The 16079-nt window shown below is 38.1% G+C and overlaps 1 protein-coding gene across 7 annotated transcripts in view; it reads left to right on the top strand.

Annotated features, from left to right (window-relative positions):
- The window catches only part of DPYD (dihydropyrimidine dehydrogenase), a 349713-nt gene that overhangs the window by 256868 nt on the left and 76766 nt on the right, over positions 1–16079 (top strand). For all 7 annotated transcript variants that reach the window (XM_085586539.1, XM_085586538.1, XM_085586535.1 and 4 more), the window contains 2 exons: positions 2896–3016; positions 3881–4000. In XM_085586539.1, the coding sequence (XP_085442665.1) occupies positions 2896–3016; positions 3881–4000 (241 nt within the window). The remainder of the gene's footprint in view (positions 1–2895; positions 3017–3880; positions 4001–16079) is intronic.

Below are 16079 nucleotides of genomic sequence, written 5' to 3'. Positions count from 1 at the left end.
ATTTGTGTTGTATTAGCACTGACAGTTTGTTTTATAATGTGATTTACGGGATTCAAGATTCATTATTTCACAAGTTACATGCTTATCCTTGAATGTTTTATAAATCCACGAAAGCAAATCGGAAAAAGCGATTTGTGAATTGGGATCGGTCTTTCAGAAATCCAAGTAGGAGGGAGGTCCTCAATCAGTCAAATGAATTAGGCAAAATGAAGCTTGTACATAACCTCTTCAAAACTAGTTCTTGGTATCATGCTACTCACTTTACTAAATTTGTGCCTGTGTTTAAAAGTTTGCTGAATGGGTAAACCTAATATTCTCAGAAATCTAAAATCTTAAGCTTCATTTCTTTAGTCAATGATTGCATTTAAAAGTGAATTCTCTGTTTCTAATCACTTTAGTGTTTCTCAAAAATGTGTTTGGTGTTATTGCTGGGAGGGGAGAGAGGGTGGGCTGAGGTGGATCTCTGGTGTTCACTGCTGCACCAGGAGGAACCTGAGCAGGAGGGTCTGGAGGCAGAGCAAGGAGAGGAGGAGGAGGAGGATGGTGAAAAAATGGATCATCTGGATGTTCCAGCACAACTCTGTTGTAGGATTTGCATTGTAAAGGGAAGCAGCAAGATATATCACTGTGTGTGTGGTTTTTGGGTGTGGCACAAGGGTAAACTGACATTTTTAAAGTTAACCAGCATTGTCTTTGTATGAGATTTATTTAATGTGCAAATTAATTGTATAAAACAGTATCCCCATACTAAACCTACAGAAAAATAGCCTTCAGAAATACCTGTTTCAGTTCAGAATCGTCAAGTTTAATGGGAATTCTAAGTTGTTTTCTATAAAGTTCATTACCTTTCTCATTTCTATCAGTAACTGTCTCACTACACAACAAAGCACTGTTTTAACTTTTGTTTCGTTTTTTCAATGTTTACTCACTAAGCATTCTCTTTTTTCCCCTGGAATATTAAGTGAAATAGGATGAAAGATATTACCTCCTTCACTTGAAGTTTTGAATTATTTTCCTATTAATTTACCTGTGATTTTATAGGGACCGAAAATGGGCAGTTTCCCAAGGCTGATACAAGTGAGCCTTTTGAAAGGGCTTTTTTCTAGTCATGTGCTGTGCAATCAGATATTTAAACTGTTTACTAGCATGAGGAATAGAAGACCATTCCATTACATTAATTGCATTAATCTTGGTGTGTGAGAAGCAGAACTGATTGAAAATAAAGATCTTTACTTTCAGGGGGAAAAAACCCAAACAATTATTGTTTATGACAAAAGACAAGTTAAATTGTCTTAGGTAGAATGAAAACTGGGTTTTATGAAAGACATCTCCCAAAAAGTTGTTCAGTGTGGTTTAAAATAATTGTATTTTTTAAGGCATTAGTGTGTGTTAGAATAAGAATTTTTATGGCATTACTATAAGCACAACGAAGTCAGCATAATGAGTTATGTGGTGCCAACATCCCGAACATTATCACAAGGATTTCTAAGGAGAAGAATTAACATAAAGGATATACAATTCATGTCTTCTAGAGGGTCTCTCATTTCTGCATTGGGCCTCAAGGAAATTCAAAACAGAAATGAAAGTCAAAGCTGCAACTACTTTCATACTGCCGGTGCAGTATTTCATACATATTTCATGGCAGCTGCATGGGCGGGAGATCACTGCTTTTATTGGGATGCCAGAGCTAAGTCTTAGGATTTTACTATTCATGTCAAGCACTGTGTACTTTCTAGGAACACAGCCTGTGGGGGTTTTGTTTGTATTTAACCATTGGTGTAAAAAGAAAAAACAACAAGGGGGTATTTCCTATGTGTTCACTAGACTGTCAACTTTGGTGTCCACTGGATTGTTTTAAATTAAATTTTATTTAGTCTCATCCCATTCTCAGTTACTATATAGCAATGCAGCTTTCTGAGTTTTTTACAATATCCAAATGGGGGAAGATTATTCATATATGACATATTTAATTATCTGAGAGAGTTATAAAGACTTAGTAAATGTAAATAATTGCTGCAGTACTGATTAGCCTACCCACAGGTAATTCTTGTGCTAAATCTTGTAATGGCACCATTCCATTTTTAACCAGAACATGCAGGATCTACATGCATCAGTATTGCAAATTTTAAGGTACTTGTTGAAGAGCATTATGAATTGCTCACAGAAAAATAAAACAAGAGTTACATTGAGCAAGAACCCTTGTATGTGCCAGATGCAGGTGTTAGTTCCACTGAGCTGTCCTCAGTGGAAAGGGTAGTTGATTACTGTCTACATGAGATGTATTCCATAGAGAAGTAAATAACTGGAAATCAGGAAAAGCCAAGACTTGAAGATTTCGATTTCTGGCTTTAACAGAGAAGATTTTGATCTTTCATTTACACTACGGCTATCCCAAGTTATTCTCAGAGTTCAGAAATGCTGAATTGCATTCTGATAGCCCTGCAACCTTGATTCATCTGTGTCCTGATCAAGGCATGATCAGACAATGCTTCAGATTCGCATGATTTCATAGGATACTGCTTGTTTTTAATGTAGCTTGCATAAAGTGAGTCATTAAAACCGAAAATTAATTTTTAAAATAAATGGGTAAAATAGTCTCTGTCATCCAAAATGGTGTTTTCCTCTCTCTGGGAAGAGAATATTTTGTGATATCTTTGTCTTCTGAAAAAAAAAAAAAAAATTCCTTTTTTTTCACAAATTAACCTTTCTGTAGTGGGTTTCCAATTACTTGGTGTATCTGAAATAAGTTAACTAATGAGATGAAGTTCAGTTCTGATGTGCAATTTTACAATATTGCAGCATAGACACTTAGAGCAAAGTTTTCTATTTCCTTAATATACTTTTTTTCATATTACTTTTAATTATGTTCTATATTTATCTGGCCTGTTTGAACAGGATCCAGAGCTGGTACGGAACATCTGTCGCTGGGTTAGACAAGCTGTTCACATTCCTTTCTTTGCCAAACTGACCCCAAATGTTACTGATATTGTGAAAATTGCAATGGCTGCGCAGGAAGGTGAGTGACTCCAGTGCACAAATTGTGCAGATTTACTAATTTGCTGCATGGGGTAAGATTGGAACATTGCTGGAATAACAGAAAACAACATAAACTAATATGAAAATATTTTGTTTGATATATTTAGAATAAGCACAGTGATCAAAGGTTTCCTAATTTTGTTCATGTGTCTGTAACAGAGCAATATATGAAGCGAATCACATTACACTGTTAACAATAAATTCTATAGTGTTTCCCTGCATGGTCTTCTGTCATATTTATATGTTTATCATACCACTGTAAATGTTTCTGTTCCTATAGTTAGTAGTGAAAATGGTGTGTATGTTCTGAGAAAACAAAAATACACTACTTGAAGGTATATATATTGTTTTTTCCTTAGAGCTTAATGTACAATGTGGCAGCAAGTAAGTTTGCAAGTAGGTGTATTAATCCATCATTTAGAACCATGGTAATTGTTTCTTTGTCACGTTGCTTCTTTTGTCTTGCTGCACAGAAGCTTGGAGGAGGTGGCCACTGTTTTGGGGTACCTTCAGGTGTTGAGCAACTGCTGTAGCAGGTTCTGTCCCACACAGCTGAAGGGCAAAGATCTGCCTGTCAACCTCAGCATTTCCACATGCTGTCTTATAGCCCTTACAGCTCTTTCAGCTGATGCAGCCTGCCTTGAAGATAGTGCTAAATTTGTTAGTCCAGGAGCAGTCATAAAGACCTTTCTGTGCATCCCCTTGCAGTTTGTTGCTTTTGCTCTCGAATTGTTTATTTGAATTTCTAGTTATTTAGAGTTTCACAGGTTTTCTTTAGTATTTTACCCCCTCTTGTTCTTATACACATGATTTAACAAAAAGTGACTGACCTTTTCTTTCACAGGTGGTGCAGATGGTGTTACAGCCACCAACACTGTGTCAGGACTGATGGGACTGAAAGCAGACAGCACACCTTGGCCAGCAGTTGGTCGAGGACTGAGGACCACATATGGTGGCATGTCAGGTAGGTGTTGCCCTTTTTGATGCATGGTACTTCCTTGGAGGCTTTCAAAACATCAGGAGGTCCTTGTAGTGGGCTGGAATATCATGTCTGCAGTCGCACCGAGTCCTTAAAGCTCACTGCTGGTCAATGTTTCTAAGTCATGACAGATGGAACAGATTAAGTGTGAAGGCTCTTGGGTTGCCCTTTCCTTAATGGTAAAGCACTGCATCAGAATACTGTGATAGGGTCACTGGAGAGGGAAGGAAATCTCTTCCCTCGTGACCCTCACTTTTCCTCAAATTTTTCATCCTGTCACAATTGTCAGGCCCCACGTTAGACAGAGGCTAATGAAAGGGCATCGCAGGGGGAAATATCAACAATCCAAATGCAGTGTATGTTTCATAGCCCAGTATCCAGCCTTCCTTGCTCCTTCCCACCAAATGCACCTTTTCCAGAGAGGTTATTTCCTCTTCTTCCCACTGTGGATAAAAATGATAGACAGTACTAGGCAAATGTATGCATATTTTTGTAGCCTATTTCTCAGGATATACAATATCTTGTGTAGCCCGTATTTTCAACTCCTTCTTCACAGTTTAATTTTCAAACCAGCTGCAAAACTTTTACACTCCAGTTCAGTGCCAGTGCACACTAATGTATTAATCTATTGACCCTGTGAACTCTGTTGCTGTGACAACACAAACTTAGCTCTGCAAAGACAATACTGTGAGTTTCTTGGCTTTACTGGTATGGAGATTAGTCTCCTTGGTGATAAAGATAGCAGAAAATATACATAAAAGAAGTAATAGCATCCTCCCAATTGAGCTAAATGCTATTCTATAGGACCTGCCTCCTACATCACCCCAAAAAAGTAATCAGAGGAGACCAGACAGGCAAAAATATCCTTTATTTTATGTGACTGGTGTTATCCTTAGAGAACCATAGGAAATGTAGCAAAAGATGACTTTTAAACAAACTTTAATTCAGATGAGTGTATTCAGTGGCAAACTGCGTTATTGCCTTAGATAACTATATAGAATTTGGAATTTTTTAAAGATGCTGAAAAGTAAGAAAGTGATAACAATCATAAAAAATCATTATGCCTATTGCATAATGGTTTCACAGTGACAGTCCAATAAGATGTTATATTTTAATATTATGCAAAATGGGAAGAAGAGGGGAACAAGAAGAGAACAGCTACAGCCCATTTCAATTTCTCTAGCCTGCCAGGTTGACAGGAAAAGAATAAAGGAGGTCACAGTGGGTGCTGTGCATTAAAAATTAATAAAAGAACTATTGCAGTAGTATTTTATATAAGTAACACCATTCACATTTTCTCATTTAAGTTGCAATTTGTGAATATTCCTTCCTACCATAATTCTGTCTAATAAAATCTATAAAATGACTGCATTTTAGAGAAGTGTGTCTATGTCACAAATTTGAAACACGTATGCAATGTAAATTACAGTGGCACCTGCATGCCCAACTGTAAGTGGGGATGTACCAGCACTTCTGTGGTTTATAATACTAAATGGATCTGAAGAAAAGTTGTTTCTCTATTTTATTTATGTATATATGTGTGTGTGTGTGTGTATCTGTGTACGTATAAAATTTTTTTCCTGAAGTTTCATATATATCTGGGGGGAGAGAAAATGACATTTTAGGATGCACCATTAGCTATGATGCAAATCTTCTTATTTAAAAAGTATTTAAAATACTGGAAATGTTGTCAATTTACTGTGTTTTGAAAGTGTCATCACTGGGTCCCAGTGCCACAACTCCTTGCACAAAAGAAAGCCACGGAGTCAATAAAGTCAACAGCTTGGTGGCATGTTGCAATACTTTCTGCTCAGCAGTCAGGTGTAGCAGTATACAAATTTCCAAAAGCAGGAAAGCAATTTTAAATCAGGAGAGCTAGCATGCTTACAAGAAGACAAAAAATGGGAGAGCGTGTCATCTTGTCAGAGCAAGGGGCCGGGTGGCCATGCTTCTGTTCCAGCTGTGCCACGGCGGAGACGTGTGGCCTGCAGCCAGCCACTTGACCTTTCCGTGCTCTATTTCTCCTGTCTGTGGAATGGCAGGAACAGCACTTACATGCCTGCAGGCCTGGTGGGAAGTGCTCTGTGGTCTTGGCATCAAAGTTGCTTCACAGAGTAACATATTGGGTTTCTATTTTCATGCACGTAAATTTGTTTTATTTTATTATATGATAGAGTCAGTAAGTTTTTGTTGTTTTTTTCCAAATAATTCCTCTCAAGAGAGAATTAATTTTTGAAGTGAAAGACAGCACTATTATAGAAGCAATAAGTCTGGTTCATTTTCAGCGTGTTTTCCCAAAGCACAGCTGGTTCATTGTTGTTCTGTCGTGCACAAACCTAGGGCAGATACAGCACACAGCCAAGCTGGATCAGGCTTTCTGGACTTTTCCATGTGATAGATTCTGGAGTGGCAGTGATGTACCCAGAGGCAGAGTGAGTGAGGCAGGAGTTCTGTCCCTCAGGGTGCCACGCTCACGGTGCTGTGTGAACGTGGGCGAGGTGGGAGCGGGTCTCACACAGGGTCCCCGTGGGTGTCCTGGTGAGGTCTGAAAGGCACCTGGACTCAGCAGTGGTGACCCTCAGCATCACCCAGCCCCTGTCTGCCTGCTGGCCCGGGCAGTGACCAGCTCATGGGGCAAGAAGTCAGTCTCTTAAAGTACCAATGCTCCCAGGGATTTATAAATTCACTGTCTTAGGGCAGTGCAGATTTTCTTCTCAGGTGAGTGCACACTCCCTCCTCGGAGTTTCCAACAAAGAGCAAATAACAAAGATGGGTTAGTGCCCTGGCCTAGCAGCTGCCCAGCATTTTGACTGACAGACCTCCCTGTCCACCACTGTTCAAAAATGTCCTCCTATGTGGCCATGTACTAAAAAAATGTTTTCCACCTAAAATTTCCCCTTGGCCTCTTCATCCCTTCTCTTCTTGTCTGCCTCATGCAGAAGCAGCTGTATGCAGGAGGTTAATTCTTCATTTTTCTATATATACAGGAGGTTCATTTTTCATTTTTGGAACAGGATTTTTTTTTTTTTAATAAATTCTCTTAAATTACTAAATCACAGGTAGTTTCCTGTGATTTATCTAACATAGAAAAAAATAATAAGAAAAAGGTTTATTAACATCACTGCCAAATCCTGAGATGTTTTGAGAACAGATTTTTGTCTCTTATTTTTTTTAAATGTTTTTTTTTTTTAAATTGTTCAAAGAAAGAGAGACGTAATAGGATTACTTTGAAAGCCCCATTTAGTTTTGAGTTGTCACAGTCAGTGTTTTCTTGCCAGCCAGTGTTTGGGCAGTGACCTTCCTGTTCTGATCTAATTTGGTCAGCTGAAAATTGCTAAGCTGCAAGAGGAATCCCTGTTTCCTCATTTCTACCCTCCTGTTTCTTTGGTGGATTTGACAGGCAGAGATCCCAGTTCCCAGGTTTGACTAGCAGACTGTAGGACTAGCTTCTCTCTCCTCCACTTCCCTGCAAATACTGAATTATTAATACAAAGTGAAAGAGCTCTCACAGGATACACACTCATACTAGCACAGTCTGCTGACCTGAACATGAGCCTGACTTGGGAGAGCCAGATTCAAATCCCAGGTGTGAGCCCAGGTCACAGCTGGGCCCCCTGGATTCCAAGTCTACCCTACAAATATTGAGCTTTATAAAATCTCTTAGGCTTTCACCTCTACCCTGGTGACAAAAAAAATATTTTCAGTAAAACTTTCACTTTAATTTTGATATATTGTTGTTTTCTAAAGAAAATAAATTTCCAATTTGCACTGTGGAGCATTGGAAGAGTCTAAAGGCTGTCGTAGCCCTGCAGATTTTTGTGTCCATATTATCTGAGAGGACATTGTGTTTAGAGGATCCCCTAGTCTTCATCCATTTTTAAAAATAAATTTAAAGCAACTGCCCATTACTCATAAAGCGTAGTTATCCTAATGAAGTCCGTACAAAATATGGTTAAAGAAATAAGCCCTCATGATGAAAGAAAAAATATTAAAAGTAAGATACAGTTTTTCAAGCTGCATAACTGTAATATGTGTTTGCAGCATTAGAGACAGTTTGATTTCCATTAAGAAGTTTTCAGAATGGATCTAGCAGTATTTCAGGTTTGAGAATGTAGAATGTATAAGATTTGGTCATTAATTCTTCCTATACATGGGAAGAGTATTTGCAAGGTATTTGTTTATTAAGAAGAGACTAACGGTGGGTGTTTTATCCTCACAAAGAATAATGACCTCAGGCTCTGAAAGAGATATTTTAGTTTGTGTAAGTATAAATTATTTTGAAAATGCTTATTCTGGTATTTTATAGATACCAGAAAAAGTTGCCAGGTTTCTGAGAAATGTTAATATACCGTCAGCAGCTGCACACTTCCCTAAGATTTCTTTCTTTGAAATGTATTTTAAAATTTTTTTTGAAAAAAGTTTTTTTTCCGTGAGCTTTCATACTGTGCTTCCATATTCCAGATGTGTTTTATAAAAGACATCACATTGCAGCACAATGGGATATCTATTGCAGGCAAAATAGAGCAGAGCTTCTGTTCGAATTTCCATGGTTTTTTGTTCTTTCTCATCTGTTTGTTTCTTTGTTTTTGTCTGGAAGCCAATTCCTTAGGGGATAAATTTATAAAACCATACACTGGACTTAGCAAAAACTTCGGTTAAAAGCAAATCTCTCTATGGTGTACTCACTATGTATTCTTTTAATGCTTTGTTTCAGAAATATTGCACTATTCTACAGTAGCAGTTCAAATACCTCATGTCTGTGTGCTGTTATTGCTTTGTCCATTTATTATATGCTGTAGTACTTTGGCATTATTTGCACAAATTTATTGTACAGCATGTGCAAGTACATGTGCTTGTTTTCCAGAAAAAAAGAGAGATTCAGGAAGCTGAATCTGTGTTATAACTTCATAGCTGCCCACAAGGGATATTAGAAGGAGGATAGCTAGGTGGTGGATTTAGTCATTAAAAACAGGAATGTGTAATTATTGGAAACCAGCAGAGATGGTTAATTTTAGTTACTTTCTGAAGTTAGTGGAGCTGTCTGTTTTTACAGAAAAACACTGTCCAAGAGCAATTGTGACATTTAAGGGAATGATTTTCAGGGGTTATTAAATTAAAATCTATATTGACATTATTAATAGAGGTATATATTCTAATCTGAGATGTGTGAATGATATTGAAAGAGAAAAAGTTGAAGTTATAATAATAAAGGCTGCCTTTTAATTTTAATTCAATGACACATCATTAAAAGAAAAGTGAAAAAACCAACTAAGAACATTCACTTTTCTCATCACAGTTCTGTCAGTGACAGTGCAGTGTGGATTTTGTTCAATAGAAATGAATGAAAAGCTGCCCATCACTGGAAACAAAACAAACTGTATGTATGCATAGGCACTCCTGTTTAGTATAAATATTTACCAAGAGTTAAAGACTATTTACATTAACATATATTTATAAAACAGTGTGGAAAGGGGTGAAAAACAAATATATTCCATAGTAAAATTTTAATTTTGTTTTATTATTCCTGTTCAATGTAGCTCAGCCATTAAAAGCCTTATTTGCATATATTATGTCAGGATTCACAAAGAGTCCTCTGTTTTCTGTCGTGTCCTTGCAGCAGTCTGATTTCTCTTAGTGTACTGCCATCACTGGTCTGTGCAGGAGAGATCAGAGCCCTAATAATAGATTTTTGACAGGGAGCTCGCCTGCTACCTGCCCTACACAAATCCTCACTGTTCATGTTTGCTTCATGGCAACAAAGCAGACAGAAGGAAAATGCCAAGTGCTGAATTTGAGGTACAGCCCTGCCATAGCTTGACATTTCAGCAGAATAGCAGTTTATGAGATGCATAATTTTTCATCTGGGACTCAGCTGCCATTTTCATAGAGGCTTGCAGCTCATCGACTGACTGGAAGTAGGGCAAAGGTTTGCAGCATAGATCAAGGTCTACATCCTTCCTATAGCTATTTAAAAATAAGTATTCTCTGGATAAGGTCAGAGAACTAAGCATATTTTTTCCATTTTTAGTATTTTCTAGTCAATTTAATTCCCACAAAGAAAACACTTGGCACTTATAGCACAGGTGCCATTTGTAGTTGATTAAAACTGATCATAATTGATTTAATTCACCAAAAGATTAAATGAGTCCTGGAGAAAGAATGAAGGAGGAGTCTTTACGCAGAGCATTTGAACAAAGCTGTGTTTTCTCCTCCTCTTACTTTGAAAAAAAAGCTCATTCTGAGCCTGAAATGAATGAAAAGTCTTCACTCCTTAAGTGTAATTGGTTTGTGGTTTATTATTGTTAGAGATTGGATTTAAATTTTCACATTCATGCACATGTACTTGGGAAACAAATGCAGTGTAGGTACATGTAAGTGAGTGTTTAATTTAGAATTACACATCTCTGTGAGCTTCAGTAACAGTTCACCATGTCAGAGCCTCATATAGAACAATGGTACAGTACATTGGATTAATTAAAGAAGCCTTGCAGAGAACTGAATTCTCAGTATGTCAAGATTTCAATTTTATGTTAAATATTTTCTAAAGGCCAGACCCTTAAATCTCAGGGGCTGTACCAAGCAGTGAGCTGTGAATTTAACCATAGGCTAACTGCTAATGATAAGGAAAAGAGTCCAAGTTGAGGCAGCTGTAATACAGTCATTGGATTAGGCTATCAATCACTCAGTTCCCTGAGGAACAGGCAAAGACGACAAAACAGTGAAAAGGGAAATTAGGAAGGGAGGGCATGACTAGAATGAGATTCTTCACCAAATGTATCTGTTAGTTGGCTGAATCCCCCAAGCATTGGACGGGAATATCCAGCATTGCTCTCAGACTAAAAGCCAAGTATTTGTTCCAAAGTCCTAGAAAACCATCAAATCATCATTAACTGTTGCTGTTCTGTGTAGGCTGCTAGAAATGCAATTGGCTACATTCTTTTGGTTTAATAGCCTGTAATTTGGTTAATCTCTAAACTGCTGCTGTTGAACACTCTGGATTTACTGTTTCTATCAGAACTCATATAGAATATGTACAGTTGAAATAATTCATTTCAGAGTTGATTGGGGTTTTTAATAAACAGATTACTGTTAAGGTATCGAGTCTAACTCAGGGCAACCAAAGGCATATGTCAGAAAGCAATTCCTATAAAATCATAAATTCTTCTCAGATGTAATAGGAGAAAAATAAGAGAGAAATCACTATAGTATAGGTAGTGGGAAAAGAGCATAGGGGAAAAAACATGAAGGTTTCTTCTGGGTGCAGGGAAAATAAAATTGGGAAAGTTGTTCATATAGTGGTATAGATTAACATGATTAAGTAATGAGCATTCTCATAGTTAGCATCTTGAAGACACAGTCTGATTAACAAAAAATGGAAATAAATAGAGAAGGTAAAAGAGATGTTTAAAAGCAGGTTTCAGAAGTGTTTCAAAGCAGGTTGGTGGAGCAGGGATTTGTATTTACAGTAATGGGTATAGATGAATGTACGACAGGTAAACGACAACCTGATAAGGAGGTGTAAGTCAGTCAGGAGCAGAAAACTTTTCCTTCTGGTAATATCAGCAAGATAGAACCCAGTGGTGGTGACTTCATCAACACCATTTGGTTCTTTCCATGTCTGTCAGGTCTGGGGAGAAGGTGTCTTATAATCACCTCTTCTAATTTGAAGCAAAGACACACCCCAAAAAATCTCTTTTGTGTCATGTCTTTTGAAGATTATTGTATTTAAAACTGAAATATTTCTTCTGTAAAAAGATTGCTATAATTACTTTTAGAGGTAATTTAACTACTTTCAGTATCTTATGAATTATTTATTTGAAAAGTACTTGGCATTTAAGTACTTTTTAGTTTATTCTAACACAGGAATGAAAATACTATCAAAATTTTCAAATGGACATTAATTAAAATAATAAAAATCAAGAAAAACTGTGGTGAAGTCTACTGCTAGGTTTGTTTGCCATTAAGTCTCAGCAGGTCTCAGCCTTGCTCACCTCTCTCCGTGGATAGTCACAATGAAGTCAAAATTTCTTTTGACTTCAAAATGATTCTTAAATGAGGTCTAGAGACTGTGATGGCATGCAGTATAACTCTTCAGCCTTTCCTACTACTGAAAGGTTACAAATGACTACAAATGTCTAAATGAGAGAACTGTGTGCCCTCTACTGTCCCAATGACAGGTTGGAAGGGTTGCTCTGGCTGCTGACCTTTTTCTGGCAATCACTAAGTTAGAGTTGGCTAAGCTTTCCTCTCTCAGTGTGCAGGTGATGCACATGTACATTCTGTCATTCCAGAAGAAGTGGGTAGGCGTGTGGTCATGGGCTGAAGCACAAAGAAGATGGTTCCAGGTGGTAGTGTTCAAGTAGGTTTGTAGGTCTACAAAGTTTTGTTGCAGTGTATGTATATGATGGGTTAAAACCTGCATACTTGTTATAAGAGTTTAGGAAGCGTCAGTGTAGGAGGCAGAGGAAAATCCTGACAAAGGAAATAGGGATCCAACTCATGTGATTTCATGTCGATGTTCCAAGCTCCCTGTTGCTGACTGTGTGGGGCCCATAATCATCTTTCCTGCTGACTTGTTATTCTGTACTCCAATCAACAGCAGGGCTTGTGGTACAGGTGGTACTTAAGAGTGGTCAATGAGACAAGAGCCTTCTGTGGAAATTATAAACTGTACCTGTCACTCAGAGCAGAAGCTCTAACTATAATCTCTCCCCCTCAAAAAAAAACCCCAAACCAAATCTAGAATCTGGTCGAATTTGTAAACAATTCTGTGTAATAATTTTATCATCAGAGGTTAAAACCCCTGAATTTGACCTGGTGTGTCTCAGCATGTTCATTTTTTTTCAGTATTACTTTGCATATTGATTTGCTCTAGTCACCAACTGGCATTCATTGTCTGTAGAGCCCATCCTTATTCTGGGGAGGGCATATTCTCATGTGTAGAATAAACACATTTTTGCATTTATGAAAAAAAATAGCATCACATTTACAGATCAAAATAGGAGCTAAAAAATAATTAGAAAAATGACTTCTTATGTAACATTTGCTAGCCTGGAGCTTCTTCCTGTTCTTCCTTCTCTCTGTGGGACAGTGTTTGCAGAGTAGGCTGACTGACTACTGTCTTCTCCCATCACTGTGGGGATACTACCACTGCTGCCAAAGCACCCCAACCTCTCTATTGTGTGTGAGCTCCTCCCTCTGGATCAGTAACCTCGGCAGCCTCAACAGCTTATGAATCTCTGTGAGGATGTTGAGGCTCTCACCATTCCACCACTTACTAAAGTGCTTGATTGATGTGTTTTAGAAATGGATCATAAAGTGTCTTGAAGAGAAGGTTTCACAGTTACATGGAGGTGTGCTTTCTGTGAGTAATCCTGTTGCAGGATATTTTGACAAGCAGATACAGGGGTTTAGAAAAAAAAACAACAAATCCTTGGAACAAGTTTAAATGCAAGGCATTGGTTTACACCAATCAGAACCAGAAGGATATACTTACCTCATTAGTGTTGATGTCCTGCTTCTATGTAGCCTTGAAAAGTTCTGCCACTGGTAAGCTATGATTTATTAGCAACTCACCAGGGAATACATCTTTATTCACCTAAATCCTGCTAACATTCTGTATTTTCTAATATCCTGCTTGAATAAGGAATAAATCCTAATGCTAACTTCACATATAAAATACAGAAGACAAAATAGAGCAGATTTGTTTTACTGGGTAGATTCTGGGTTTGTATTTCACTGGGCATCACTTCATCCCTAGCTAATGATTGCCAGAAGCATTTATAAATGTATTTCACAACCATCAGAATGTTTTTTTTTTTAACCTTTCAAAAGAATACATCCAATATACAGTAGTCAGCTAGGGAATATGCATTTTAATGTACTTTTTCATGCAAGCACCTCATTGTATACAATGAGCTATATAAATGTCCTGTTCACACACATGATATACAAACATATACAAAATCTTTTAGGGAACCTGCTGTAGGAAATCAGTTTTCCAATTTATGATCAATTTTCAGTTTCTGCATTGCTGGGTAATGGAAATTGTCTTTCCTGTTAACATGTACCATGTAACCATCTTCCCTAAGTTCCATTTAAATCCCAGAAGACACTCGTAGTCAGGGATTGAGCCATTGTTATTTGGGTTAAGTGGGAGCTGAGGGAGAACTGTTGAGCACAGTGTCCCACTGTTTCAGAATGAGAAATCCATTGCTGATCCATAGAAAGGGTGTTTTTAATGGCATGAGGTCTGTCCATGGAATGTGTGGTAGCACACCTGATTCAACACAGAGGTAAGGCTGATGCTGTGAAGAATTTTGTTACAGGCAGCTCAAAATGAGGAGAAAGCTGTGTGGGTTTTGCCAGCAGGCATGGCAGTGAAGACATAGCTGACTATGTTACAGTAGTGTCTGGCCATTCACAAATGTTTCATGACCCTTTTGAGTGACCTGTTGGTTTCCAAAAGAATGTATGGTTACTCCAGTCTAGATTTTGACTGGGCTGAGCTTATCTTACTCCTGTCAGCTGTTGTGCTGCTTATGCTGTTAAGGCCATGTCAGCTGCTCACCTATTTCAGTACCCCAGAACTGGCAGTGTTTTCCCCAAGTTGTGGATACATGCCCACTCAAGAACTGCTTAGCTTTCAATAGTGAGTACTCGGAGAAATCTTCTCATTCTAGGCACTGATAAAGTTTGTGCACTTGCAGAGCAGGTACTGCCAAACACCAAACAATACTCATAAGAATCTGTTCTTAAGAAAAGAAATGAGAAATTTATTCAGAACTTAAGGTGGGATTTGAAGAATTCAGACTTCCAAGGAAGATCTGGTGGCACCTTATTTTCTCAAGAATATTAGGAAAAATCTACTATGTGGTACATTCTGATTTATTGGTATAAGGGAGAGGTTGTTTGCATCTTTGTTGTTTACAAAAGCACTATAGATGATCAGTTCTTGGCAGGTATCCAGAAAGGAGGTAAACTGTGGCAGATGTAGGGAAGTCTTCCTCTGTCTTGTTATGGGGAGTTTTAGTATGGAGTTCCCATCTGTGTGGGGCTGGCACACAGGTTTCTTTCTGATGTGTTTATTTTTCTTTTCATTCAGGCTTAATATTTTACCACTCTGAGGACATCCTCAGCTTACTGCTAGAGTCAGATAGTGTAAAAGGATCCTAAAAAAAAAAGTTAAGCTTAGTCTCCTTTGCAAACTTGGGCTTTTCCAGGGCTGCCTCCACTGTCCTTTGCTATTTCTTTCTGTTTCACATAAATGAGGCTAGCAGAGAAGGCAGGCAGCAGTGGTGCTCTCTTCTGCCTGTGCTACCTGCACTGCCTTCCTGAGCTGTGCCACTGCCATGTGTGTCTGTGTCCTGGAGTCCTCCGGGGCTGTCCCAGGGAGGCCAAGCTCAGAGAAGCAGAGGTGCTGGCCAGGTACAGCTCAGAGATATCCCCTAAGCATCAAGCACTTCACTAGGAGACTCCTGGGCTTCCCCCTCATCCCTGGAAGGTGTCAGGCATTATCAGAGGTGGCTTCCTTTCTTGCTCCATTGATGCATTAGAAATTTGAGGTGAGTATATTCCTTACATGTTAGTATATGTATTGCTGTCAAACACCTAAATCAGTGTGCACCTATGTTTTGTGGTGAAATTCCAGTGGTTAGGCAAGTAAGTTATGCAGGATTTACTGGTACAGCTTAGATTTCTCTTTTTGAAAATGCAGGTGTATATTATTTTATCCCTGTCCATTTTCTAATCTGATGTTACAGGAGAAAGTGATATTTTTAAGCTTGGCATTGAAATATCTTCCAATCAGTTAGTGTAAGCATCTGTTGTTTTTATGTATTTTAAAAGTCCTAATAACAACATTGCAATCCCTTAATGCTGTTTCTCACATTCTTTTTACAGTAGGTATATGGCACATATCTTCTGGTTTAAAAAGCTCAAAACAAATTTCAGCAATTTAATCTCGGTGTTAGAAAAAGGATCACAGCAGCTGCTATAGTATTTTGTATTTATACTAGTTTTTGTGAAGATTCATGATGTACTCCCTGGGAGCTAAATATTGACA

Source organism: Lonchura striata, chromosome 8 (assembly GCF_050655825.1).
Source record: "Lonchura striata isolate lonStrDom1 chromosome 8, ASM5065582v1, whole genome shotgun sequence".
In the NCBI taxonomy this organism is placed as follows: domain Eukaryota; kingdom Metazoa; phylum Chordata; class Aves; order Passeriformes; family Estrildidae; genus Lonchura; species Lonchura striata.
This window is presented reverse-complemented; position numbering and strand designations above follow the sequence as displayed.